General features: G+C 50.8%; 1 protein-coding gene across 3 annotated transcripts in view; it reads left to right on the top strand.

The window, feature by feature from the left end:
• Positions 1-26,771, top strand: part of VPS28 (VPS28 subunit of ESCRT-I) — a 103,948-nt gene that overhangs the window by 73,485 nt on the left and 3,692 nt on the right. For all 3 annotated transcript variants that reach the window (XM_075334801.1, XM_075334802.1, XM_075334803.1), the window contains one exon: positions 12,172-12,225. In XM_075334801.1, coding sequence (XP_075190916.1) covers positions 12,172-12,225 — 54 coding nt within the window. The remainder of the gene's footprint in view (positions 1-12,171; positions 12,226-26,771) is intronic.

Below are 26,771 nucleotides of genomic sequence, written 5' to 3' on the forward strand. Positions count from 1 at the left end.
CCGGCCGCAGTATTAAATCTAGTCCCCGGCTTTTGCGGCCTAGTGCATTAAACTCCCGCCCCCGGGCCTGCCAGTCAGGGGTAAGGGCGGGATGGTCGGCGTGACGCCGACTGTGAGGGCTGGAGCATACTTTAGTGTCCTCCTCCCCCCTCACTCATCACTCTTGGGCACCAGATTCCCGCACTTTCTTGAACACGCCCACGGCTCCCTCCTCCCCTTAGAACGCCGGCAGCCATTGTTATAGTCACTTCTGCCGGTGGAGGAATACAGAACAGAGCTCTGTAACGCTGGGAGGCCCAGGCAGGGAATCTGGTGGACACACAACCGCTTTGGGCGGTCGGTAAGCCGCACCGGTTACCAGGTGCTGGCCCCCTTGGGTGCCGAAGTGTAGATATATATAGATATATTTTATACTTTTCTCTGTTCGGCCGCATTATTCCCCTTGGCTATATACCCTCACTGATTACTCTAAGAGGAGGCAACAGCATGTCGTCCGCAAAGAGCAAGGGTGCCAAGGCACAGGCTTATTTTGCAACCTGTACCTCTTGTGCGGCTATGTTACCTGCAGGTTCCACCTACCCTCATTGTGTGCAATGCTCGGCCCCTGTGGCACTCACTCAGCCGGAGCCTCAGGCACTGGTGGGACCCTCGGCTCAGGTAGAACCACCGGCTTCCACTGTCCAGGGGGCAGGGACAGAGTTTGCAGTTTTGGTTGAGAAACTCTGAGTCGCTTTCACAATCCATGGCTCAGTCTATGGACAAATGGTCTGCTAAGATACTAGAAGCCTTGCAGTCCAGACCGGTAACACAGGCCCAGGGCACACTGCGTTCATCGCCCCCAGGCCCCCCTCGGTTGGCGCTGCAAAGTGCTCCTGAGGTGACACCTAGGTCCCACGGTGAGGACTCCGACTCGGACCGCAGTCCCAGACCGGCTAAGCGGGCTCGCTGGGGACCTTCCTCGACTTCATCACGCTGCTCAGGGTCTCAGCATGAGGACTCTCTGGAGGATGAAGCGGAGGTCGCAGCTCAGGGCTCTGACCCTGACGTTGCTCTCAATCTTGATACACCTGAAGGGGACGCCATAGTAAATGACCTTATAGCGTCCATCAACCAGGTGCTAGAACTTTCTCCTCCAACTCCACCTGTAGAGGAGTCTGCTTCACAGCAGGAGAAGCACCAGTTTAGGTTTCCCAAACGTACACGGAGTGCTTTTTTCGATCACTCTAACTTCAGAGATGCTGTACAGAAGCACCGAGCATTTCCGGACAAGCGCTTTACTAAGCGCCTTAATGACACACGTTACCCCTTCCCCCCTGACGTAGTTAAGGGTTGAGCTCAGTGTCCCAAAGTGGATCCTCCAGTCTCTAGACTGGCGGCTAGATCCGTAGTATCAGTGGCAGATGGCTCATCGCTCAAGGATGCCACTGACAGGCAAATAGAGCTCCTGATGAAATCCATCTATGAAGCCATAGGCGCGTCTTTTGCTCCGGCATTCGCAGCTGTGTGGGCACTCCAAGCTATCTCAGCTTGTCTGTCTGAGATTAATGCGGTCACACGTTCCTCTACTCCGCAGGTTGTGTCTTTGACTTCTCAGGCGTCGGCCTTTTCGTCCTACGCCATGAACGCCGTCCTGGACTCTGCGAGCCGTACAGCGGTAGCATCCGCCAATTCGCTGGCAGTCCGCAGGGCCATGTGGCTACGCGAATGGAAGGCAGACTCTGCTTCCAAGAAGTTCTTAACCGGTTTGCCATTTTCTGGCGACCGCTTGTTTGGCGAGCAATTGGACGAAATTATTAAACAATCCAAAGGAAAGGACTCGTCCTTACCCCAGTCCAAACCAAATAGACCTCAGCAGCGAAAGATTCAACCGAGGTTTCGGTCCTTTCGGCCCTCAGCCAGGTCCCATTCCTACACGTCCAACAGGTCACAGAAGGGCCAGAGGAACTCTTCTGCATGGCGGTCTAAGTCACGTCCTAAAAAGACCGCCGGAGGAACCGCCCCCAAGGCGGCCTCATCATGACTTTCGGCCTCCCCACACCGCATCCTCGGTCGGTGGCAGGCTCTCCCGCTTTTGCGACGCCTGGTGGCCACATGTCCAAGACCGATGGGTGAGAGACATTCTGTCTCACGGTTACAGGATAGAGTTCAGCTCTCGTCCTCCGACTCGTTTCTTCAGAACATCTCCGCCCCCCGAGCGAGCCGATGCACTTTTTCAGGCGGTGAACACTCTGAAGGCAGAAGGAGTGGTGATTCCCGTTCCCCCTCAGGAACATGGTCACGGCTTCTACTCCAACTTGTTCGTGGTGCCAAAAAAGGACGGATCATTCCGTCCCGTTCTGGACCTCAAACTGCTCAACAGACACGTGAGAACCAGACGGTTCCGGATGGAATCTCTCCGCTCTGTCATCGCCTCGATGTCCCAAGGAGACTTCCTAGCATCCATCGACATCAGGGATGCTTATCTCCATGTGCCGATCGCACCCGAACATCAACGCTTCCTGCGTTTCGCCATCGGGGACGAACACCTTCAGTTCGTTGCACTGCCTTTCGGCCTGGCGACAGCCCCACGGGTTTTCACCAAGGTCATGGCAGCAGTAGTGGCGGTCCTACACTCTCAGGGCCACTCGGTGATCCCTTACTTAGACGATCTCCTAGTCAAGGCACCCTCTCGGGTGGCATGCCAACACAGCCTGACCATTGCTCTGGAGACTCTCCAGAGGTTCGGGTGGATCATCAATTTCCCAAAGTCAAAATTGACACCGACCCAATCGCTGACTTACCTCGGGATGGAGTTTCATACTCTCTCAGCGATAGTGAAGCTACCGCTGGACAAACAGCGTTCACTACAGACAGGGGTGCACTCTCTCCTTCAAGCCCAGTCACACCCCTTGAGGCGCCTCATGCACTTCCTAGGGAAGATGGTGGCAGCAATGGAGGCAGTTCCCTTTGCGCAGTTTCATCTGCGTCCACTTCAATGGGACATTCTCCGCAAATGGGACAGGAGGTCGACGTCCCTAGACAGGAACGTCTCCCTTTCACGGGCAGCCAAAACCTCTCTTCAGTGGTGGCTTCTTCCCACTTCCTTGTCAAAAGGAAAATCCTTCCTGCCCCCATCCTGGGCTGTGGTCACGACGGACGCGAGTCTGTCAGGGTGGGGAGCGGTCTTCCTCCACCACAGGGCTCAGGGAACCTGGACTCCGACAGAGTCCTCCCTTCAGATCAATGTTCTGGAGATAAGGGCAGTGTATCTAGCCCTAAAGGCGTTCCAGCGGTGGCTGGAGGGCAGGCAGATCCGGATACAGTCGGACAACGCCACGGCGGTTGCGTACATCAACCACCAGGGCGGCACACGAAGTCGTCAAGCCTTCCAAGAAGTTCGGCGGATTCTGCTGTGGGCGGAAGCCACAGCCTGCACCATCTCCGCAGTTCACATCCCGGGCGTAGAAAACTGGGAAGCAGACTTTCTCAGTCGCCAGGGCATGGACGCAGGGGAATGGTCTCTTCACCCGGACGTGTTTCAAGAGATCTGTTGCCGCTGGGGAACGCCGGACGTCGACCTAATGGCGTCTCGGCACAACAACAAAGTCCCGGCATTCATGGCACGGTCTCAAGATCACAGAGCTCTGGCGGCAGACGCATTAGTTCAGGATTGGTCGCAGTTTCGACTGCCTTATGTATTTCCTCCTCTGGCACTGCTGCCCAGAGTGTTACGCAAGATCAGGTCCGACTGCCGCCGCGCCATCCTCATCGCTCCAGACTGGCCGAGGAGGTCGTGGTACCCGGATCTGTGGCACCTCACGGTGGGTCAACCGTGGGCACTCCCAGACCGACCAGACTTGCTGTCTCAAGGGCCATTTTTCCATCTGAATTCTGCGGCCCTCAACCTGACTGTGTGGCCATTGAGTCCTGGCTCCTAGCGTCCTCAGGGTTATCTCAAGATGTCATTGCCACTATGAGACAGGCCAGGAAACCAACGTCCGCCAAGATCTATTACAGGACTTGGAGGATCTTCTTATCCTGGTGCTCTGATCAGGGTTTTACTCCCTGGCCCTTTGCCTTACCCACTTTTCTTTCTTTCCTTCAATCCGGAATGGACAAAGGTTTGTCACTCGGCTCTCTCAAGGGACAAGTATCGGCGCTTTCCGTGTTTTTTCAAAGGCGTCTAGCCAGGCTCCCGCAGGTCCGCACGTTCCTGCAGGGGGTTTGCCACATAGTCCCTCCTTACAAGCGTCCGCTAGAACCCTGGGATCTTAACAGGGTACTGACGGCTCTCCAGAAGCCACCTTTCGAGCCGATGCGGGATGTCTCTCTATCACGCCTTTCGCAGAAGGTGGCCTTCCTAGTGGCAGTCACGTCACTTAGGAGAGTGTCTGAGCTAGCAGCGCTGTCATGCAAAGCCCCCTTCCTGGTGTTTCACCAGGATAAGGTGGTTCTGCGTCCGGTCCCGGAATTTCTCCCTAAGGTGGTATCCCCTTTTCATCTCAATCAGGATATTTCCTTACCTTCTTTTTGCCCTCATCCAGTTCACCAATGTGAAAAGGATTTGCACTTGTTAGATCTCGTGAGAGCACTCAGGCTCTGCATTTCTCGCACGGCACCCCTGCGCCGTTCTGATGCGCTCTTTGTCCTTGTCGCTGGCCAGCGTAAGGGGTCGCAGGCTTCCAAGTCAACCTTGGCTCGGTGGATCAAGGAGCCGATTCTTGAAGCCTACCGTTCGTCTGGGCTTCAGATTCCTTCAGGGCTGAAAGCCCATTCTACCAGAGCCGTCGGTGCGTCCTGGGCATTGCGGCACCAGGCTACGGCTCAGCAGGTGTGTCAGGCGGCTACCTGGTCGAGTCTGCACACTTTCACAAAACACTATCAGGTGCATGCCTATGCTTCGGCAGATGCCAGCCTAGGTAGGCGAGTCCTTCAGGCGGCGGTTGCCCACCTGTAAGAAGGGGCCGTTTTTCGGCTCTTTTTATCGAGGTATTCTTTTACCCACCCAGGGACTGCTTTTGGACGTCCCAATTGTCTGGGTCTCCCAATGGAGCGACAAAGAAGAAGGGAATTTCTTCAGCGCTCTATTGGGAGACCCAGACGATTGGGTATAGCTACTGCCCTCTGGAGGCCACACAAAGCACTACATCAAAAGTGCAAGGCCCCTCCCCCTCTGGCTATACCCCCCCCGTGGTATCACGGGTTCTCCAGTTTTAGCTTTGTGTGCGAAGGAGGTCAGACATTCCATGCATAGCTCCACAGATTTTAGTCAGCAGTAGCTGCTGACTATTTCGGATGGAAGAAAAGAGGACACATATAGTGTCCCCAGCATGCTCCCTTCTCACCCCTGGATGGTGTTGTAAGGTTGAGGTACCTATTGCTGGTACAGGGGCTGGAGCCCCACATGCTGTTTTCCTTCCACATCCCCTGGTAGGGCTCTGTGGAAGTGGGATCCTGCCGGCCTCTCAGCTCTGACGCCGGGCTCCATCCACAGACCCATTAGAACCTGATGGAGACGGAGCAGGAGTACGATCAGGGACAGGCCCTGCATCATACAGGTACTCTGTGTCCCCGGCAGGCACAGACACACTCCGGGCTGGCTGGGTGTTGTAGTGCGCCGGGGACCGCAACGTTGGAGTTAGTGTCCCTACAGATTACTGGGGGATTTTTTGTGTATGGGAACGCAGCGCCGACCCCCTCTGGACCGGGCGGCGCTGCTGTGACTTGTGGTGCGCCGGGGATCCGCCGTCCGCGCTTTTACGGCGGCGGCGGCGGTTATAAATTGAGTCCCCGGCTTTTTGGGCCTAGGACGCCGGCAGCTCCGATTCGTTCCCGCCCCCACCCTGTCATTCAGGGTAGGGGAGAGACGCTGTTCGCTAGCAGCGACGAGGGCTGGAGCCTGATTTACATGCTCCAGCCCTCACACTAGGCACAGAGGGAAGCAGGCTTCCCGCTCTTAGCCAGGAACGCCCAGGGCCCGCCCCCCTTCTCTCTCAGGACGCCGGCAGCCATTACATGCGGTCTGGCTGGAGGAAGGACGCAAGGCTCTGGGAGACCTGGACTAGGGGCTATCTGGCGACCACACACCCGCTTTTTGAGCGGGCGGTAAGCGATTTTTCTGTGCTGGTCCCTCTAGTGCCTCACGGTGTATCGGTGTATTGTGTACAGATATATAGATATTGTATTTCTTGCACTGTGAGGTCGCTTCTGGCTGCATCTCCCAGATCCCTCTGTGGAAGCAGCAACATGCCATCCTCAAAACGCAAGGCTGCCAAGGCTAGGGCTGTGTATACTGCGTGGGCTGCATGGGGGGCTAATCTACCAGCAGGCTCCGATGACCCCCATTGTGTGCAATGCTCCGACCCGGTGCTGCTTCGCCAGCCGGAGTCAGGAGAGGTAGTGACCCAGGCTGAGACGCTTGTAAGTTCTGCCCCGGTGACAGGGACAGACTTTGCAGTTTTTGCTGATAATATGTCTGTGTCTATGGCAAAAATCCTTGAAACCTTGCAATCTATGCATGGGGCTCAGTCTTTGGGCACGGCGAGGCCTCTGTCCTCAGGTCCCCCTCACTTGGAATTAATCCAGCCCACAGGGGGGTCCCCGGCTTCACAGGCCGAGGATTATGACTCAGATGATAGCCCCAGCCACCCTAAGCGAGCTCGCTGGGAAAGACCCTCGACGTCATCACACTGCTCAGGGTCTCAGCGCAATCAGTCTCCCTGTGATGTGTCTGATGAGAGTGATCAGGAATCCATTCCTGGAACCCCTCTCAACCTGGATACCCCTGATGGGGATGCCATGGTAAACGACCTTATCTCAGCCATCAATAGGCTGTTGGATATTTCTAACCCAGCCCCTTCAGCAGAAGAGGCGGCTGCGGAGCAGGAGAAGTTTCGTTTCCTTTATCCCAAGCGTAAATTGAGTGCTTTGTTGGATCACGCTGACTTCAGAGAATCAATCCAGAAGCATGACGCTCACCCAGAAAGGCGTTTCTCTAAACGATCTAAAGATACGCGTTTCCCTTTCCCCCCTGAGATGGTCAAGCGCTGGACACAGTGTCCAAAGGTAGACCCTCCGATTTCCAAACTCGCAGCTAGGTCCATAGTTGCAGAGGAGGATGGCGCTTCACTTAAAGATGCCAATGACAGACAGATGGACCTTTGGTTAAAATCTGTCTATGAAGCTATTGGCGCGTCGTTTGCTCCGGCATTCGCAGCCGTATGGGCACTCCAGGCTATTTCAGCTGGCTTAGCAAAAGTGGATGCTATCATACATCCAGCAGTGCCGCAAGTGGCGCACCTTACCACGCAGATGTCGGCGTTTGCGTCTTACGCTATCAATGCTGTCCTAGAATCTACCAGCCGCACCTCAATGGCGTCCGCCAATTCGGTAGTTTTGCGCAGAGCCTTGTGGTTAAAGGACTGGAAAGCAGATGCTGGTTCCAAAAAATGTTTAACCAGTTTGCCTTTATCTAGAGATAGACTGTTTGGCGAGCCATTGGCTGATATCATTAAGCAGTCCAAGGGTAAAGACTCCTCTTTACCACAACCCAGAACAACCAAACCTCAGCAGAAAAAGTGGCAGCAGAGGTTTCAGTCCTTTCGAGGTTCGGGCAAGACACCATTTACCTCGTCCAAAGGGACTCAGAGGACGCAAAGAAACTCAGATTCGTGGCGGGCTCACACGCGCCCCAAGAAAGCAAATGGAGGTACCGCTTCCAAAGCGGCTACCTCATGACTTCCAGCCCCCTCCCTCCGCATCGCCGGTCGGGGGCAGGCTCTCCCGCTTTTCCGGCATTTGGATGTCACAGGTCAAAGACCGGTGGGTGACGGACATTTTGTCTCGCGGGTACAGAATCGAGTTCAATTCTCGTCCTCCAGCTCGGTTCTTCAGAACCTCCCCACATACAGACCGAGCAGATGCTCTGCTGCAGGCGGTGGACTCCCTAAGAGCGGAAGGAGTGGTGATCCCAGTCCCTCCTCAGGAACAAGGGCAAGGGTTTTACTCCAATCTCTTTGTGGTTCCAAAAAAGGACGGCTCGTTCCGTCCTGTTCTGGACCTAAAACGGCTCAACAAACATGTGCACGCCAGGAAGTTCCGGATGGAAACCCTGCGTTCTGTCATTGCCTCAATGTCCAGAGGAGACTTCCTTGCCTCAATAGACATCAAGGATGCTTATCTCCACGTGCCAATTGCTATAGAACATCAACGTTTTCTACGTTTTGTGATAGGAGACGACCATTTTCAGTTCGTAGCTCTGCCATTTGGTCTGGCGACAGCCCCACGGGTCTTCACCAAGGTCATGGCGGCGGTGGTAGCAGTCTTGCACTCTCAGGGACACTCGGTGATCCCTTACCTAGACGATTTATTGGTCAAAGCTCCCTCTCAAGAGGCATGTCAGCACAGCCTGAATGCTACGCTGGAGACCCTACAGTCTTTCGGATGGATCATCAACTTTCCAAAGTCGATCCTATCACCGACTCAATCACTAACGTATCTTGGCATGGAGTTTCATACTCTAGCAGCGATAGTGAAGCTTCCGCTGAACAAGCAGCGGTCACTACAGACAGGGGTGCAATCTCTCCTGCAGGGCCAGTTGCATCCCTTGCGGCGCCTCATGCATTTCCTAGGGAAGATGGTGGCAGCCATGGAAGCAGTTCCCTTTGCGCAGTTTCATCTGCGCCCACTTCAATGGGACATTCTCCGCCAATGGGACGGGAAGTCAACGTCCCTGGACAGGAAAGTCTCGCTTTCCCAGACGGCCAAGGACTCCCTACAATGGTGGCTCCTTCCCACCTCATTGTCTCAGGGAAGATCCTTCCTGCCCCCATCCTGGGCAGTAGTCACGACAGATGCGAGTCTGTCAGGGTGGGGAGCAGTATTTCTCCACCACAGGGTTCAGGGGACGTGGACTCCGCAGGAGTCCACCCTTCAGATCAATGTTCTGGAGATCAGGGCAGTGTATCTTGCTCTACTGGCCTTCCAACAGTGGCTGGAAGGAAAGCAGATCCGAATCCAATCGGACAACTCCACAGCGGTGGCATACATCAACCACCAAGGAGGGACGCGCAGTCGGCAAGCCTTCCAAGAAGTCCGGCGCATTCCAATGTGGGTGGAGGACAGAACATCCACCATATCCGCGGTTCACATCCCAGGCGTAGAAAACTGGGAAGCAGACTTCCTCAGTCGCCAGGGCATGGACGCAGGGGAATGGTCCCTTCACCCGGACGTGTTTCAGGAAATCTGTCGCCGCTGGGGAGTGCCGGACGTCGACCTAATGGCATCCCGGCACAACAACAAGGTCCCGGCATTCATGGCGAGGTCGCGCGATCAAAGAGCTCTGGCGGCAGACGCCTTGGTTCAAGATTGGTCGCAGTTTCAGCTCCCATACGTGTTTCCGCCTCTGGCGCTCTTGCCCAGAGTGCTACGCAAGATCAGATCCGAGTGCAGCCGCATCATACTCGTCGCTCCAGACTGGCCGAGGAGGTCGTGGTATCCGGATCTGTGGCATCTCACGATCGGTCGACCGTGGTCACTGCCAGACCGATCAGACTTACTGTCCCAAGGGCCGTTTTTCCATCAGAATTCTGCGGCCCTGAACCTGACTGTGTGGCCATTGAGTCCTGGATCCTAGCATCTGCAGGATTATCTCAAGGAGTCGTTGCCACAATGAGACAAGCTAGAAAGTCGAATTCGGCTAAGATCTACCACAGAACGTGGAAGATTTTCTTATCCTGGTGCTCGGCTCAGGGAGTGTCTCCCTGGCCATTTGCATTGCCCAAGTTTCTTTCCTTCCTGCAATCGGGGTTAGAAAAGGGCTTGTCGCTCAGCTCCCTTAAAGGTCAAGTTTCGGCACTATCCGTGTTTTTTCAGAAGCGTCTAGCACGTCTTTCTAAGGTGCGCACGTTCCTGCAGGGGGTCTGTCATATTGTGCCCCCGTACAAGCGGCCGTTAGATCCATGGGATCTGAACAGGGTACTAGTTGCTCTCCAGAAGCCGCCCTTCGAGCCTCTGAAGGAAGTTTCCTTTTCTCGGCTGTCACAGAAAGTGGCGTTTCTTGTTGCGATCACATCGCTTCGGCGAGTGTCTGAGCTGGCAGCTCTGTCATCCAAGGCTCCCTTCCTGGTATTCCACCAGGACAAGGTAGTGCTGCGCCCTATTCCGGAGTTTCTCCCTAAGGTCGTATCCTCTTTTCATCTTAATCAGGATATATCCTTGCCTTCTTTTTGTCCTCATCCGGTTCACCGGTATGAAAAGGACTTACGTTTGCTAGATCTGGTGAGAGCACTCAGAATCTACATTTCCCGCACGGTGCCCATGCGCCGTGCCGATGCACTTTTTGTCCTTGTCGCTGGTCCGCGCAAGGGGTTGCAGGCTTCTAAAGCCACCCTGGCTCGATGGATCAAAGAACCAATTCTAGAGGCCTACCGTTCTGCGGGGCTTCCGGTTCCTTCAGGGCTAAAAGCCCACTCAACCAGAGCCGTGGGTGCGTCCTGGGCATTTCGTCACCGGGCTTCGGCTCAACAGGTGTGCCAGGCAGCTACCTGGTCCAGTCTGCACACTTTCACCAAGCATTATCAGGTGCATACCTATGCTTCGGCGGATGCCAGCTTAGGTAGAAGAGTCCTGCAGGCGGCAGTGACACCCCCGTAGGGGAGGGCTGTTTTGCAGCTCTAACATGAGGTATTTCTTTACCCACCCAGGGACAGCTTTTGGACGTCCCAATCGTCTGGGTCTCCCAATAGAGCGCTGAAGAAGAAGGGAATTTTGTTACTTACCGTAAATTCCTTTTCTTCTAGCTCTTATTGGGAGACCCAGCACCCGCCCTGTTGTCCTTCGGGATGTTTTTTTGTTGTTTGCGGGTACACATGTTGTTCATGTTGAACGGTTTTTCAGTTCTCCGATGTTATTCGGAGTTAATTTGTTTAAACCAGTTATTGGCTTCCTCCTTCTTGCTTTGGCACTAAAACTGGAGAACCCGTGATACCACGGGGGGGGTATAGCCAGAGGGGGAGGGGCCTTGCACTTTTGATGTAGTGCTTTGTGTGGCCTCCAGAGGGCAGTAGCTATACCCAATCGTCTGGGTCTCCCAATAAGAGCTAGAAGAAAAGGAATTTACGGTAAGTAACAAAATTCCCTTCTTTGTTTACTTACCGTAAATTCCTTTTCTTCTAGCTCCTATTGGGAGACCCAGCACCCGCCCCTGTTCCCTTCGGGCTGTTGTTCTTTTGTGTACACATGTTGTTCATGTTGAATTGTTCTTTTGGTTCATGGTTTCAGTTCTCCGAACATCCTTCGGATTGAATTTACCTTAGACCAATTTATAAGTTTCCTCCTTCCTGCTTTGGCACCAAAACTGATGGGCCCGTGATGCACGGGAGGGTGTATAGGCAGAGGGGAGGGGTTACACTTTTTAAAGTGTAATACTTTGTGTGGCCTCCGGAGGCAGAAGCTATACACCCAATTGTCTGGGTCTCCCAATAGGAGCTAGAAGAAAAGGAATTTACGGTAAGTAAACAAAATTCCCTTCTTCTGTAGGCTAGCATATTTTTCTGTACTTCGCTAATTTCATGTTGTCCATGGCACACTCACACTATATCTGATTTTTACATGTGCCTTTTTGTCTGCACAACTAGTCTTATTCCTTCCATTTTTGAATAAAGGATTGATCAGCGCTCTGAGATGTTCAGAGCTCGGGCTATTCTCTATAACCTAACCCTGCTTTCCTCCTCTTTATCCCTGACCGGTCTGGTGGGTTCCTTGGTTTTCCTGATATTTGATCCCTGATCTTCTCACACAAACCGCCTGAGGTCTTCACAGAACAGCTGTAGTTATACTGAGAAGAGATCACCCAGGAGGGGTGATGTGCTAATTATATAACTTCTGAGGGCGACTGGTCACTCAGGATTATATTTAGGGGATTAAACTACAGGGGACTGAATACAAATGCACATCATAATTTGATTCGGAAGTGGAAAATATTTAGAAAACCAGGTATCACTTCCTTTACACAGTGTTGGTGTAGCATAAAATCATCCATTTAAGTTTGTGGATCTAATGTGCAAATAATGTGGAAAAGGTCACTGGGTATGAACACTTTTTTTTTTTTTTTTTTTCTTTTCAAGGCCCTGTATGTGTGGTATAAGGAGGTGTTGTGGTCCAGGGTGGTAATGTTGTCCTCTTCTCTTCCAGCTCTTCATTACTGTGATGGACAAGCTTCGTTTAGAGATCCGAGCCATGGATGAGGTATGTTTCCAGTACCCTCCACCCCTCCTGCACCAGGTGTAGGGCTCACACTTCCCTGCCCCTCGTGATTGCTAGATGTGGACATTCATTCGCTGTTCTGCTGAGATCGGGCACTGCAGTTTGGAGAGAGAGTCACACACAGGGGTGGAACTACAACCCCTGGCAAAAATTGTGGACTCGCCTGGCTCTGAGGATCTTCATTCAGTTGTTTACTTTTGTTTAAAAAAAAGCATATCAGACATGGCACCAAACTAAAGTCATTTCACATGGCAACTTTCTGGCTTTAAGAAACACTAAAAAAAAAAAAAATCATGGAAACATAATGTGCTAGCCAGTAACGGTTACTTTGCAAGACCAAACGGGGACAAATTCTGGAATCACCCTGTAAAATTTCAATCCCAAAACTAACACCTGCATCAAATAAGATCTGCTCATTAGTCTGCATCAAAAAAGGAGTGATCACACCTTGGAGAGCTGTTGCACCAGGTGGACTGACATGAATCATGGCTCCAACACGAGAGATGTCAATTGAAACAAAGGAGAGGATTATCAAACTCTTAAAAGAGGTTAAATCATCACGCAATGTTGCAAATGATGTTGGTTGTTCAGTCAGTTGTGTCTAAAATCTGGACCAAATACAAACATGGGAAGGTTGTACAAGGAAGACATCAAAGCGTCAAGACAGGAAGCTTAAAGCAATATGTCTCCAAAATTGGAAATGCACAACAAAACAATTGCTTATTTACAATGACAATCCAGCCATCTCACGGAAATGGGGGATAGATAATGGCTTCCTGGACCAGTGGGCCAGAGCCTTAAGATGCATTTGGGTGCCTTGGAGTTTGATGTGGAGTTATGTTGTGAGAAGTTGTAGAGGGACTATGTGAATCGAATCTGATTAGGGAGTGTGATAGGCCGCCCTAAAAAGATACGTCTTTAGGGTGCGTCTGAAGCTGAGTAAGTTGTGATTTGTCTTCTTGTGGTAGAGCGTTCCAGAGGGTTGGTGCAGCTCGGAAGAAGTCTTGGATCCGTGAGTGGGAGGTTCGAATTAGTGTGGATGTTAGTCGAAAGTCGTTTGCAGAGTGTAGAGAACGTGTGTGGTGATAGACAGAGAGGAGGGTGGAGATGTAGGGGGTGCTGCACTGTGGAGAGCTTTGTGGATAAGAACAAGCAATTTGAATTGGATCCTATGATATATGTGCAGCCAGTGCAATGACTGGCACAGAGCAGAGGCATCCGAGTAGCGGTTAGCCAGATAGGTGACCCTGGCTGCTGCATTAAGGATGGACTGTAGAGGAGAGAGTCTAGTTAGGGGGAGACCAATTAATAGAGATGTAGTAGTCAAGGCGAGAGTGGATCAGGGCCACGGTGAGGGTTTTTGTAGTTTCCATTGTGAGAAAGGGACGGATTCTAGAGATATTCTTGAGGTGCAAGTGGCAGGAGCGGGCAAGAGATTGTATGTGGGAGGTGAAGGAGAGATCAGTGTCAAGTATAACCCCCAGACAGCGGGCCTGCGGCCTAGGAGTTATTGTGGTGCCACACACAGAGAGGCAGATTTCAGGTTTCGGAAGGTTGGAGGACGGAGGAAAAAGAAGTTCAGTTTTGGAAAGGTTAAGTTTCAGATAGAGAGCAGACATGATATTGCAAACTTTAAAAAGATGACTGCCTGAAGAGAACATGTAAGTTTCCACAGCCATTGATGATATGGGGCTGCATGGCAGGTAAAGGCACTGGGGAGATGGCTGTCATTATATCTTCAATAAATGCCCAAGGTTACATTGAATATTTGGACACTTTTCTTATCATTCCCATTCCCGAAACATATACTTTCAATTGATGGGATATCATTTATCAAGATGATAATGCAAAACCCATCCTGCGTGACAACATATGTGAGGGTACTGAGAATGTAGAGTCCCTATGGGTGGAGATAAGGGGGGGAGAATGAATAATAAAATACTGATAGGGGTGTGTTATAAGACGCCGAATATTATGGAAGAGGTAGAGAATCTCCTCATAAAGCAAATTGATAAAGCAGCGAGTCTCGGAGAGGTAATTATTATGGGGGACTTTAACTATCCTGATATAAATTGGGGAACAGAAACTTGCAGTTCCAGCAAAGGAAATAGATTTTTGATAACAATGAAAGATAATTACCTTTCACAAATGGTACAGGACCCCACAAGAGGGGGAGCACTACTAGACCTTGTACTAACCAATAGGCCAGACCGCATATCAAATATACAAGTTGGGGGTTACTTGGGGAATAGTGATCACAAAATAATAAGTTTTCATGTATTCTTTAGTAAGATGTCTAGTAGAGGGGCTACAAGGACACTAAACTTCAGGAAAGCAAATTTTAAACGGTTGAGAGATGATCTTAGTGCAATAAACTGGGATTATGTACTAAGGAATAAAAGTACACAAAGCAAATGGGAGACTTTTATGAGCATCCTGAATAGGGCTTGTGCAGAAAATATACCCTATGGGAACAAACATGCTAGAAATAGGAGGAAACCCCTATGGCTAAATAGAGCTGTAAGGGAAGCAATAAAAGAAAAACAGAAAGCCTTAAAAGAATTAAAGAGGGTAGGTAGTGATGAGGCATTATCTAATTATAGAAAATTAAATTAAAATATGTAAAAAGCAAATTAAGTTAGCTAAGTTTGAGACAGAGAGACTCATTGCGAGAGAAAGTAAAAATAATCCTAAAATATTCTTTAACTACATAAACAGTAAAAAACTGAAAAGCGATAGTGTTGGCCCCCTTAAAAATAGTCTTTGTGAAATGGTGGAAGGGGATGAGGGTAAAGCCAACCTGCTGAATGCCTTTTTTTCTACGGTTTTTATACAAGAAAATGCCATGGCAGATGACATGACCAGTGATACCATAAATTCACCCTTGAATATTACCTGCTTAACCCAGCAGGAAGTACGCCGCCGCCTCGAAATCACTAAGGGTGACAAATCTCCGGGCCCGGATGGCTACACCCCAGAGTACTACAGGAATTGAGTTCTGTGATAGATAGACCATTATATTTAATCTTCTCAGATTCCTTAATAACAGGGTCGGTACCGCAGGACTGGCGCATAGCAAATGTGGTGCCAATATTCAAAAAGGGGACAAAAACTGAGCCGGGAAATTATAGGCCGGCAAGTTTAACCTCTACGGTTGGTAAAATCCTTGAGGGTTTCTTGAGAGATGCTATACTGGAGTATCTCAAGAAAAATAACCTTATGACAAAGTATCAACATGGGTTTATGAGGGATCGATCCTGTCAAACCGATTTGATCAGCTTCTATGAAGAGGTAAGTTCAAGCCTGGACCAGGGAAATGCAGTGGATGTTGTGTATATGGACTTTTCAAAAGCTTTTGATACGGTGCCACACAAAAGGTTGGTACATAAAATGAGAATAATGGGGATAGGGGAAAATATGTGTAACTGGGTTAAAAACTGGCTCAGTGATAGGAAACAAAGGGTGGTTATTAATGGTTCGGACTGGGTCATAGTTCATAGTGGGGTATCACAGGGGTCAGTATTGGGCCCGCTTCTTTTCAACATATTTATAAATGACCTTGTTGGGGGCATGCGGAGTAGAATTTCAATATTTGCAGATGATACTAAACTCTGCAGGGTAATCAATACAGAGGAGGATAATTTTATATTACAGGGAGATTTATGTAAATTGGAGGATTGGGCTGAGAAGGGGCAATTGAAGTTTAATGTAGATAAATGTAAGGTCATGCACTTGGGTAGAGGAAATAACATTTATGATTATGTACTTAATTGTAGAACACTGGGTAAAACAGACACAGAAAAGACTTGGGTGTATGGGTGGATGGTAAACTTCACTTTAGTGGCCAGTGTCAGGCAGCTGCTGCCAGGGCTAATAAAATAATGGGATGTATTAAAAGAGGTATAAGTGTTCATGAAAAAAATATAGTTCTACCTCTGTACAAGTCACTAGTGCGACCGCACTTATATACTGTGTACAATTCTGGCCACCGATATATAAGAAGGACATAGCTGAACTGGAGAGGGTGCAGAGAAGACCACCAAGATTATTAGAGGAATGGGGGGCTGCAATACCAAGACAGGAAAAACGAAGGCTTAGGGGGGATCTAATCACAATGTATAAATATATGAGGGGACAGTACAGAGACCTTTCCAAAGATCTTTTTACACCTAGGCCTGCGACTGGAACATGGGGGCATCCGCTACGTCTTGAGGAAAGAAGGTTTAATCATAATCACAGACGAGGATTCTTTACTGTACAAGCAGTGAGACTATGGAACTCTCAGCCGCATGATGTTGTAATGAGTGATTCACTACTAACATTTAAGCAGAGCCTGGATGCCTTTCTTGAAAAATTTAATATTACCAGTTATGTATATTAGATTTTATGATAGGGTATTGATCCAGGGAACTAGTCTGATTGCCGGATGTGGAGTCAGGAAGGAAATTTTTTCCCCATTGGAACTTATTTGCCACATTGGGGTTTTTTTGCCTTCCTCTGGATCAACATGTTAGGCTACGGGTTGAACTAGATGGACTTAGAGTCTCCCTTCAACCTTAAAAACTATGATCCTGCCATAGAGCAAAAACTGGGAAAGCATTCCTTGACAAAAGACACATAAGGTCAATGTCATGGCCTCCAAATAGTCCGGATCTCAATACAAAAGAAAATCTTTGGTGGAAGTTAAAGAAAATGGTCCATGACAAGATCCAACCTGCAAAGCTGATCTGCAACAGCAATAAGAGGAAGCTGGAGACACATTGATGAAGATACTGTTGGTCACTCATTAAGTCCATGCCTCAGAGACTGCAAGCTGTTATAAAATCCAGAGGTGGTGCCACAAAATACTAGTGATGTATTGGAGGGTTCTTTTGTTTTTGGTTTTTTTTTTGTTTTGTTTTTTTCTTTCATGATTCCAGAATTCCCCCCCCCCCTGTTTGGTCTTGAAAAGTAACCGTTACTGGCTGTACATTGTTTTCATGATTTTGGGTTTTTTTGTTTCTTAAAGCCAGAAAGTTGCTATTTGAAATGAGTTTAGCTTTGTGACGTGTGTGATCGGATTTTATTATACAAAAGTAAATAACTGAATAAACATCCTCAGTCGGGGGAGGCCCGAATTTTTGCCAGGGGTTGTAGAAGAGGCTGAGCCTCATACTTGTTACACTCGCCGAGGTTGTTGTGAGCAGGAGTGGACCCACTCGATCACAGGGACTTACCCTTATGTGGGAGGGGCTTAAATAAGTACCTATCCAGTAATCACAAGAGCCTCTGATGGTAATGATGAGTTTGGCTGCCGGTGGACACTAGGTACTACTCCCAGGGCAGTGTTCAGGACTGTAACAGCTTACCCCTAGAGTGGGGACAGGCTCAGGTATGGACAGGTGCGGACATGACGGCTGAGGTTACTTTCACACTTGCCTTCAGCGCGGTCCGTCACTATGGAGAATAGCGCAGTCCGTTAACGCACTGCGCAATTCTCCATAGACTTGTATGGACGACGCACTGTAACGCAAGTGTCAGCGTTGCATCCGCTGGACGACACAGCGTCGTTATTTTGACGCTGCGCCGGGCGGATGGAACGCTGCATGTAACTTTTTTTGAGCAGTGGAAACCTTTATTTTTCACTGCGCATGCGCTTTTTTTTTTTTTTTTTTTTCTTTGTCGCTCCATTGGGAGACCCAGACAATTGGGTGTATAGCTTCTGCCTCCGGAGGCCACACAAAGTATTACACTTAAAGTGTAACCCCTCCCCTCTGCCTATACACCCTCCCGTGGATCCACGGGCTCCTCAGTTTTATGCTTTGTGTGGAAGGAGGCACACATCCACTCATGCATTCTCATATTGCTTATATCGGTTGGAAGAAAAGAGGGCCCCCACGCGGCCCCCGGCATGTTCCCTTCTCACCCCACTACGGCGGTGTTGTTAAGGTTGAGGTACCCATTGCGGGTACAAAGGCCGAAGCCTCATGCCGTCTCCTTCACCATCCCTTAGCGGCTCTGGGAGAAGTGGGATCCTGACCGGTCATCCATTTACTGGGACCGTGCTCCCTCCGCAGCCCCTGTGGGAGTCTGCCGGATCGGAGTCTATTCTTCCTCAGGGACCGGGCCCTGCAACTATAAGGTACTCTGTGTCCCCATGGGGACTGTGCAGGGAGCGCCTTCTTCCCGGACGCTGCAGCAGCTGCTGAATTGAGAAGGCCGGCGGACTTCCGCGCCTGCTTGTCGGGCACGGTCTTAAATTTAGTCCCCGGCTTCATCGCGGCCTAGTAGCAAAAATCCCGCCCCCGGGCCTGCCTGTCAGGGGTAAGGGCGGGACGGCCGACCTGACGTCGGCTGTGAGGGCCGGAGCATCCTGTATGTTTCCTCCCCCCTCACTGATCACTGTGGGGACCCCAGATTCCCGCACTTTCCTGGCGCCGCCCACGGCTCCACTCCTCCCCTGAGAGCTCCGGCAGCCATTTTTTGGCATTCTGCCGGTGGAGGATTCTCAGGGAAGAGCTCTGCAGCTCTGGGAGACCTAAGGCAGGGAATCTGGAGGACACACACTCCGCTTTTTAGCGGTCGGTAAGCCACACCGGTCACCCGGTGCTGGTCCCCCTAGGGTGCCGGAATAGATACGTATTTATATATATATATTTCTATTCGGTCGGGCTGTATACTCTTTCCCATATACCCTCAGTGATCACTCTCCTAGGAGACAACAGCATGTCGTCCACAAGGAGCAAAGGTGCTAAGGCACAGGGTTTTTTTGCGGCCTGTACCTCTTGTGGGGCTATGTTACCTGCGGGTTCCACCTACCCTCACTGTGAGCAATGCTCGACCCCTGTTTCGCTTGCTCAGCCGGAGCCTCGGTCACTAGTGGGCCCCTCGGCTCATGTAGACCCCCCTGCTCCCCCTGTCCAGGCGGCAGGGACAGAGTTCGCCTCTTTTGCTGAGAGACTCTGAGTCACTTTCACAATCCATGGCTCAGTCTATGGACAAATGGTCTGCCAAGCTGCTTGAAGCTTTGCAGTCCAGACCGGTCCTTACACAGGCCCCGGCCCCTGTTGGATCGTCGCCTCCAGGCCCCTCTCGGTCCGCACCGCAGCGTGCTCCCAGGTTGGGCCCTAGGTCTCACGTGGAGGACTCCTGCCCGGACCACAGTCCTAGACAGGCTAAGCGGGCTCGCTGGGAATCTTCCCCGACTTCTTCACGCTGCTCGGGTTCCCAGCTTGAGGACTCGCTGGAGGACGAGGCGGACGTCGCAGCTCAGGGCTCTGACCCTAACGTCGCCCTCAACCTTGATACACCTGAAGGGGACGCCTTAGTAAATGATCTCATCTCGTCCATCAACCAGGTGTTAGATCTCTCTCCCCCGCCTCCACCTGTAGAGGAGTCGGCTTCTCAGCAGGAGAAACACCAGTTTCGGTTCCCCAAACGTACACGGAGTGCGTTTTTCGATCACTCTAACTTCAGAGATGCTGTCCAGAAGCCCAGAGCGGTTCCGGACAAGCGCTTTACTAAGCGCCTTACTGACACACGTTACCCCTTCCCCTCTGAAGTAGTTAAGGGTTGGGCTCAATGTCCCAAGCTGGATCCTCTAGTCTCTAGGCTGGCGGCTAGATCTGTGGTATCGGTTGCAGATGGCTCATCGCTAAAGGATGCCACTGACAGGCAGATAGAGCTCCTGGTGAAATCCATCTATGAAGCCACGGGCGCGTCTTTTGCCCCGGCCTTTGCAGCCGTGTGGGCACTCCAAGCTATCTCAGCTTGTCTGGCTGAGATTAATGCGGTCACATGTAATTCTGCTCCGCAGGTTGCGTCTTTGACTTCTCAAGCGTCAGCTTTTTCTTCCTACACCATGAACGCAGTCCTAGACTCTGCTAGCCGTACAGCGGTGGCATCCGCTAACTCTGTGGCTGTCCGCAGGGCCATGTGGCTGCGCGAATGGAAGGCAGACTCGGCCTCCAAGAGGCTCTTAACCGGTTTGCTGTTTTCTGGCGACCGCTTGTTTGGCGAACGATTGGATGAGATTATTAAGGAATCCAAGGGAAAGGACTCCTCCTTACCCCAGTCCAAACCTAAGAGACCTCAGCAACGAAAAATACAATCAAGGTTTCGGTCCTTTCGTCCCTCCGCCAAGCCCCAATCCTCTTCGTCCAGCAGGCCGGAGAAAGGCCAGAGGAACTCCTATGCGTGGCGGTCCAAGTCACGCCCCCAAAAGGCCGCCGGAGGCACTGCCTCCAAGGCGGCCTCCTCATGACTCTCGGCATCCCCGAGCCGCATCCTCGGTCGGTGGCAGGCTCTCCCGCTTTTGCGACGCCTGGTGGCCACATGTTCAAGACCGATGGGTGAGAGACATTCTGTCTCACGGTTACAGGATAGAGTTCAGCTCTCGTCCTCCGACTCGTTTCTTCAGAACCTCTCCGCCCCCCGCTCGGGCCGACGCACTTTTTCAGGCAGTGGACGCTCTGAAGACAGGAGTTGTGATCCCAGTTCCCCCTCAGGAACGTGGTCGCGGCTTTTACTCCAACTTGTTCGTGGTGCCAAAAAAGGACGGATCATTCCGTCCCGTTCTGGACCTCAAACTACTCAACAGACATGTGAGCACCAGACGGTTTCGGATGGAATCTCTCCGCTCGGTCATCGCCTCGATGTCACAAGGAGACTTCCTAGCATCGATCGACATCAAGGATGCTTATCTCCACGTGCCGATCGCACCCGAACATCAACGCTTCTTGCGTTTCGCCATCGGGGACGAACACCTTCAGTTCGTGGCATTGCCTTTCGGCCTGGCGACAGCCCCACGGGTTTTCACCAAAGTCATGGCATCCGTTGTGGCGGTCCTACACTCTCAGGGCCACTCGGTGATCCCTTACTTAGACGATCTCCTAGTCAGGGCACCTTCTCGGGTGGCGTGTCAACACAGCCTTACCGTCGCTCTGGCGACTCTCCAGCAGTTCGGGTGGATCATCAACTTTCCGAAATCCAAGTTGACACCGACCCAATCACTGACTTGCCTCGGGATGGAGTTTCATACACAGTCAGCGGTAGTCAAGCTACCGCTGGACAAACAGCTTTCTCTGCAGGCAGGGGTGCAATCTCTTCTTCGGGGTCAGTCACACCCCTTGAGGCGCCTCATGCACTTCCTGGGGAAGATGGTGGCAGCGATGGAGGCAGTGCCGTTCGCGCAATTCCATCTGCGGCCACTCCAATGGGACATTCTCCGCAAATGGGACAGGAGGTCGGCTTCCCTCGACAGGAAAGTCTCTCTTTCCCTTGCAACCAAGACGTCTCTTCAGTGGTGGCTCCTTCCCAATTCTCTATCGCAGGGAAAATCCTTCCTACCCCCAACCTGGGCTGTGGTCACCACGGACGCGAGCCTGTCAGGTTGGGGAGCGGTTTTTCTCCACCACAGGGCTCAGGGAACCTGGACTCCGATAGTCATCCCTTCAGATCAATGTTCTGGAGATAAGGGCAGTGTATCTAGCCCTATTGGCTTTCCATCGGTGGCTGGAGGGCAGGCAGATCCGTATCCAGTCGGACAACGCCACTGCCGTCGCATACATCAACCACCAAGGCGGCACTCGCAGTCGTCAAGCCTTCCAGGAAGTCCGGCAGATTCTGCAGTGGGTGGAAGCCACAGCCTCCACCATCTCCGCAGTTCACATCCCGGGCGTAGAAAACTGGGAAGCAGATTTTCTCAGTTGTCAGGGCATGGATGCGGGGGAATGGTCTCTGCACCCAGAAGTGTTTCGAGAGATCTGTCGCCGCTGGGGAACGCCGGACGTCGATCTCATGGCGTCACGGCACAACAACAAAGTCCCGGCATTCATGGCTCGGTCTCTGGATCACAGAGCTCTGGCGGCGGATGCGTTAGTTCAGGATTGGTCGCAGTTTCGACTGCCTTACGTGTTTCCTCCTCTGGCGATGCTGCCCAGAGTGTTACGCAAGATCAGATCCGACTGCCGTCGCGCCATTCTCGTCGCTCCAGATTGGCCGAGGCGGTTGTGGTACCCGGATCTGTGGCATCTCACGGTGGGACAACCGTGGGCGCTTCCAGACCGCCCAGACTTGCTGTCACAAGGCCCGTTTTTCCATCTGAATTCTGTGGCCCTCAACCTGACTGTGTGGCCATTGAGTCCTGGCTCCTAGCGTCTTCAGGGTTATCTCAGGATGTCATTGCCACCATGAGACAGGCCAGGAAGCCAACGTCCGCCAAGATCTATTACAGGTCTTGGCAAATCTTCTTATCCTGGTGCTCTGATAACGGTTTTCTTCCATGGCCGTTTGCCTTACCCACTTTTCTTTCATTCCTTCAATCCGGAATGGACAAGGGTTTGTCACTCGGCTCTCTCAAGGGCCAAGTATCGGCGCTCTCCCTATTTTTTCAAAAGTGCCTAGCCAGGCTTCCGCAGGTCCGCACGTTCCTGCAGGGAATTTGCCACATAGTCCCACCTTACAAACATCCACTAGAACCCTGGGATCTTAACAGGGTGCTAACGGCTCTTCAGAAACTACCTTTCGAGCCGCTGCGGGATGTCTCTTTATCATGTCTTTCTCAGAAGGTGGCCTTTCTAGTGGCAGTTACATCACTCCGGAGAGTGTCTGAGCTTGCAGCGCTGTCATGCAAAGCTCCCTTCCTGGTGTTTCACCAGGATAAGGTGGTTCTGCGTCCGGTCCCGGATTTTCTCCCTAAGGTGGTATCTCCTTTTCATCTCACTCAAGATATCTCCTTGCCTTCATTTTGCCCTAATCCAATTCACCAATGTGAAATGGATTTGCACTCTTTGGATCTAGTGAGAGCACTCCGGTTCTACGTGTCTCGCACGGCGCCCCTGCGTCGTTCAGATGCGCTCTTTGTCCTTGTCGCTGGCCAGCGTAAGGGTTCGTAGGCTTCCAAGTCAACCTTGGCTCGGTGGATCAAGGAACCGATTCTCGAAGCCTACCGTTCTTCTGGGCTTCCGCTTCCTTCAGGGCTGAAGGCCCATTCTACCAGAGCCGTGGGTGCGTCCTGGGCATTGCGGCACCAGGCTACGGCTCAGCAGGTGTGTCAGGCAGCTACGTGGTCTAGTCTGCACACTTTCACGAAACACTATCAAGTGCATACCTATGCTTCGGCAGACGCCAGTTTAGGTAGGCGAGTCCTTCAGGCGGCGGTTGCCCACCTGTAAGAGGGGGCCGTTGCGGCTCTTTTTATTGAGGTATTCTTTTACCCACCCAGGGACTGCTTTTGGACGTCCCAATTGTCTGGGTCTCCCAATGGAGCGACAAAGAAGAAGGGAATTTTGTTTACTTGCCGTAAATTCCTTTTCTTCTAGCTCCTATTGGGAGACCCAGCACCCGCCCCTGTTCCCTTCGGGCTGGTTGTTCTTTTGTGTACACATGTTGTTCATGTTGAATTGTTCCTTTGGTTCATGGTCTTCAGTTCTCCGAACATCCTTCGGATTGAATTTACCCTAGACCAATTTATGTTTTCTCCTTCCTGCTTTTGCACCAAAACTGAGGAGCCCGTGATCCACGGGAGGGTGTATAGGCAGAGGGGAGGGGTTACACTTTTTAAAGTGTAATACTTTGTGTGGCCTCCGGAGGCAGAAGCTATACACCCAATTGTCTGGGTCTCCCAATAGGAGCTAGAAGAAAAGGAATTTACGGTAAGTAAACAAAATTCCCTTTGTGATTTTAAAAAAAAAACAACTTTATTTTATTTCTCGGTGGGCGAACATTCAGCTGAGCGCTTGGCCGCCGGCATGTCAGGGCACTCAGCTGAGCGCTCGGCCGCCGGCATGTGAGAGCGCTCGGCCGCCGGCTATTAAGAGCGATCAGCTGATCGTTCACAATAGTCGGCTGCCGGTACTGTAAAGAAGAAAAAAATAACGCTTTCCGTTATTTTGTACGATCCGTAGCATTGCGTTGTGCCACTATATGCAACGCATCCGTTGCATCCGTCACACAACGCAATGCTACGGAAGCCGTCCAACGCAAGCGTGAAACTAGCCTTAAGCACCAGAACAGCTGGTAGAGTGAACTGTAGGAACTGGGAAACAAGTACGGGCAGTGGATACAAGTAACTGGCACAGGAGACACTGGACCTGACAACTAGCTAACAAGCAAGATCTAAACTAACCATGTTGATCAAGCACCTCCCCTAGGAGGAAGATGCCTCTAAGCCATAGTGTCACAGGGTGGAAGGGGATAACAGGGGACCCCGGCATCTAAACTGACCCTCGGGCTAGGGGGTCCCTAGCTGTCTGAGTCCAGAGATCCATCTGAAGCTGACTATGTCTGGGCTGCCTTCATACCTCTGCTCCTCACCAGCCGGAGTCTAGTACCCCTCCCTACCCCAGCGGGGGAGGACCAGGACAGGAGTGTGTAAACACCAACAATGATGAACAAAAGGGAAACCAAAACTATCACACAGCAGGCTCACTCATAGTAAGCAAACAAGTGATTAGGAGAGCTACAGCAGGGAAGAAATAACCAGACGGCAAGAGGAATTCCACTGCACACCAAGCAACACACAGGAAATCACCAGACTGGGCTACAACAGCACACAGACCGGTGTCGCAGAAAACTATAGTCCGTGTAGGAAGACAACTTCCTCCATCTTAAAAAGGTAGGGTAGTACCTCTGATAGGTCTCCTGCTACATGTAATCCAATAGGTAACCAGCTGGCCAGAAGTAATTAACTCCAGCTAGTCTGATCACTAATGAGCACGCAGCTGATTCAAGCCCGAACCTGTCTATTTCCTCTGGTGCTTCTGTATTGCGCAGTGTGAGAGTCTGTTGTCTGAACAGCGTCTGATGCCGCCATGACCATCGGAGACATTAGAGCAATACACCGTGTGACACAGGCTGAGAGGCACTTCTGGGTTATAGTGTGCTGGCCTTTTTAAGAGCAGGGAAGATCCTTGTGTGCGCACCCTAACCACGCTCCTGGTGGACCTGTGCATCATGCGCAGGTGGCAGCAGGGGCACACATTAACGACCATGGGGAGGCAGAGGAGCGCACAGTCAGGTGAGGTGGTATGTCGGCGTCCCTGCGAGGACACCGGCGTTACAATACTGAATTTTTCATTTTGTTCCTCTTTACACAGGCAGATCACATTTATAAATCACAGGCAAACAGAACACCATCACCATTAGTGCAGTACACTGTGATTAAGCCCACACCGGTGATAGTGGCCTGGTGTGGCAGACAGTGGTGCCTCCACACTCACAGTAATGACTTCACTACGCATGATGCGTCACAGCCCCCACCCCCGGACCACATTGCAGGCTACAGAGGAGCGCTGTATACACCTCTCTCCTGCACCCCGTACACAATGAATGCTGTTGAGGTTGAGACTCTCAGAAGTGGTCCTGAGGTTTGAGCCTTGTTCTCTGGCGCTCAGTAGTCACAGCCCCCAGAGATTTCCCGTGAGTAGTGGTTACTTATTTTGGGAACAGCTCTTTAATTAAAAAAAAAAAATATATTAATACTGTGCACACCTAGCCCTGTTCCGATGATGACTTGCTGTTTCTGGCTTGTATAGCTGGCAGTGCAGAGCTGGAAAGTGCCATTATGTCACTGCACCACACTGGCAACATCACAGGGTAAATGGTGGTGCAGGGAATTGGTGGCTCCCTGCTCCTCCATTGTATCCAAGAATATCTAACGACTCTGATGCTGTTTTAAGTGGTTTATGGAGGGTCTGCACCAGGGTGGATTTGATTTAAATCACGATTTAAATCACTAGTCAGTAAGGCTTGATTTAAATCAGTGATTTAAATCAAAGTTTCTACCTAAACTAGTTCTTGCTACTTTAACATGCAAGTAGATGAAGATTTTTTTTTTTTTAGAATCACTTTTTATATTACTTTTTTTCTCCCCAGTTTAATGGATTAATCATTCATATTTGGACACCACTGTTCTGTTGTACTTAGGAAGGAGAAAAATAATCCTGACCTTAATAACAATTTAAATAGATTTATTCAACTGAAACAATAAACAACATTACAGCATAAGTTATTTGCTTAAACAAACATCCATGTTTGTTAACTAATTTGGCTAAACAATATATATATATATATAATCTTAGACTGTCAGCCCAGCCGACACATGAAAAACTTAAATACTACTGTCCCTGCTGTCCTCTGTAGCTCACTTGTCGTCATCTTCATCATCATCTTCTTCTTTGTTCCTATTCATAATCTGGAAAAGAAAAACAAGCTTTCCTGCTTTATTGGGTCCCAACCGATTTCTCAATTTAGAATGAATGAGTCCAAAGGAAGAGAATATTCTTTCAACGCCTGCAGAAGAAACTACTGCTGTTAAAAGTGAAATCATTACTTGAACAGTCTCTAAATCCAAGCGCTTAAGTGACTTCCACCAGTTTACTGGTGTGACCTTCCTTAAAATATCTTCAGCAAACATATATTTCTTGAATGGTTCCCCCTTAGCTCTGAAGTTTATTATAGTTGGCATTAAAGATGGCTGATTGCTGGATACCCATGTCATAGCTAACTCCTCTTCCTCAGCACTTAGGTTTTGACCCTGATATTGGATA

This window comes from Anomaloglossus baeobatrachus, chromosome 2 (assembly GCF_048569485.1).
Source record: "Anomaloglossus baeobatrachus isolate aAnoBae1 chromosome 2, aAnoBae1.hap1, whole genome shotgun sequence".
NCBI lineage: Eukaryota > Metazoa > Chordata > Amphibia > Anura > Aromobatidae > Anomaloglossus > Anomaloglossus baeobatrachus.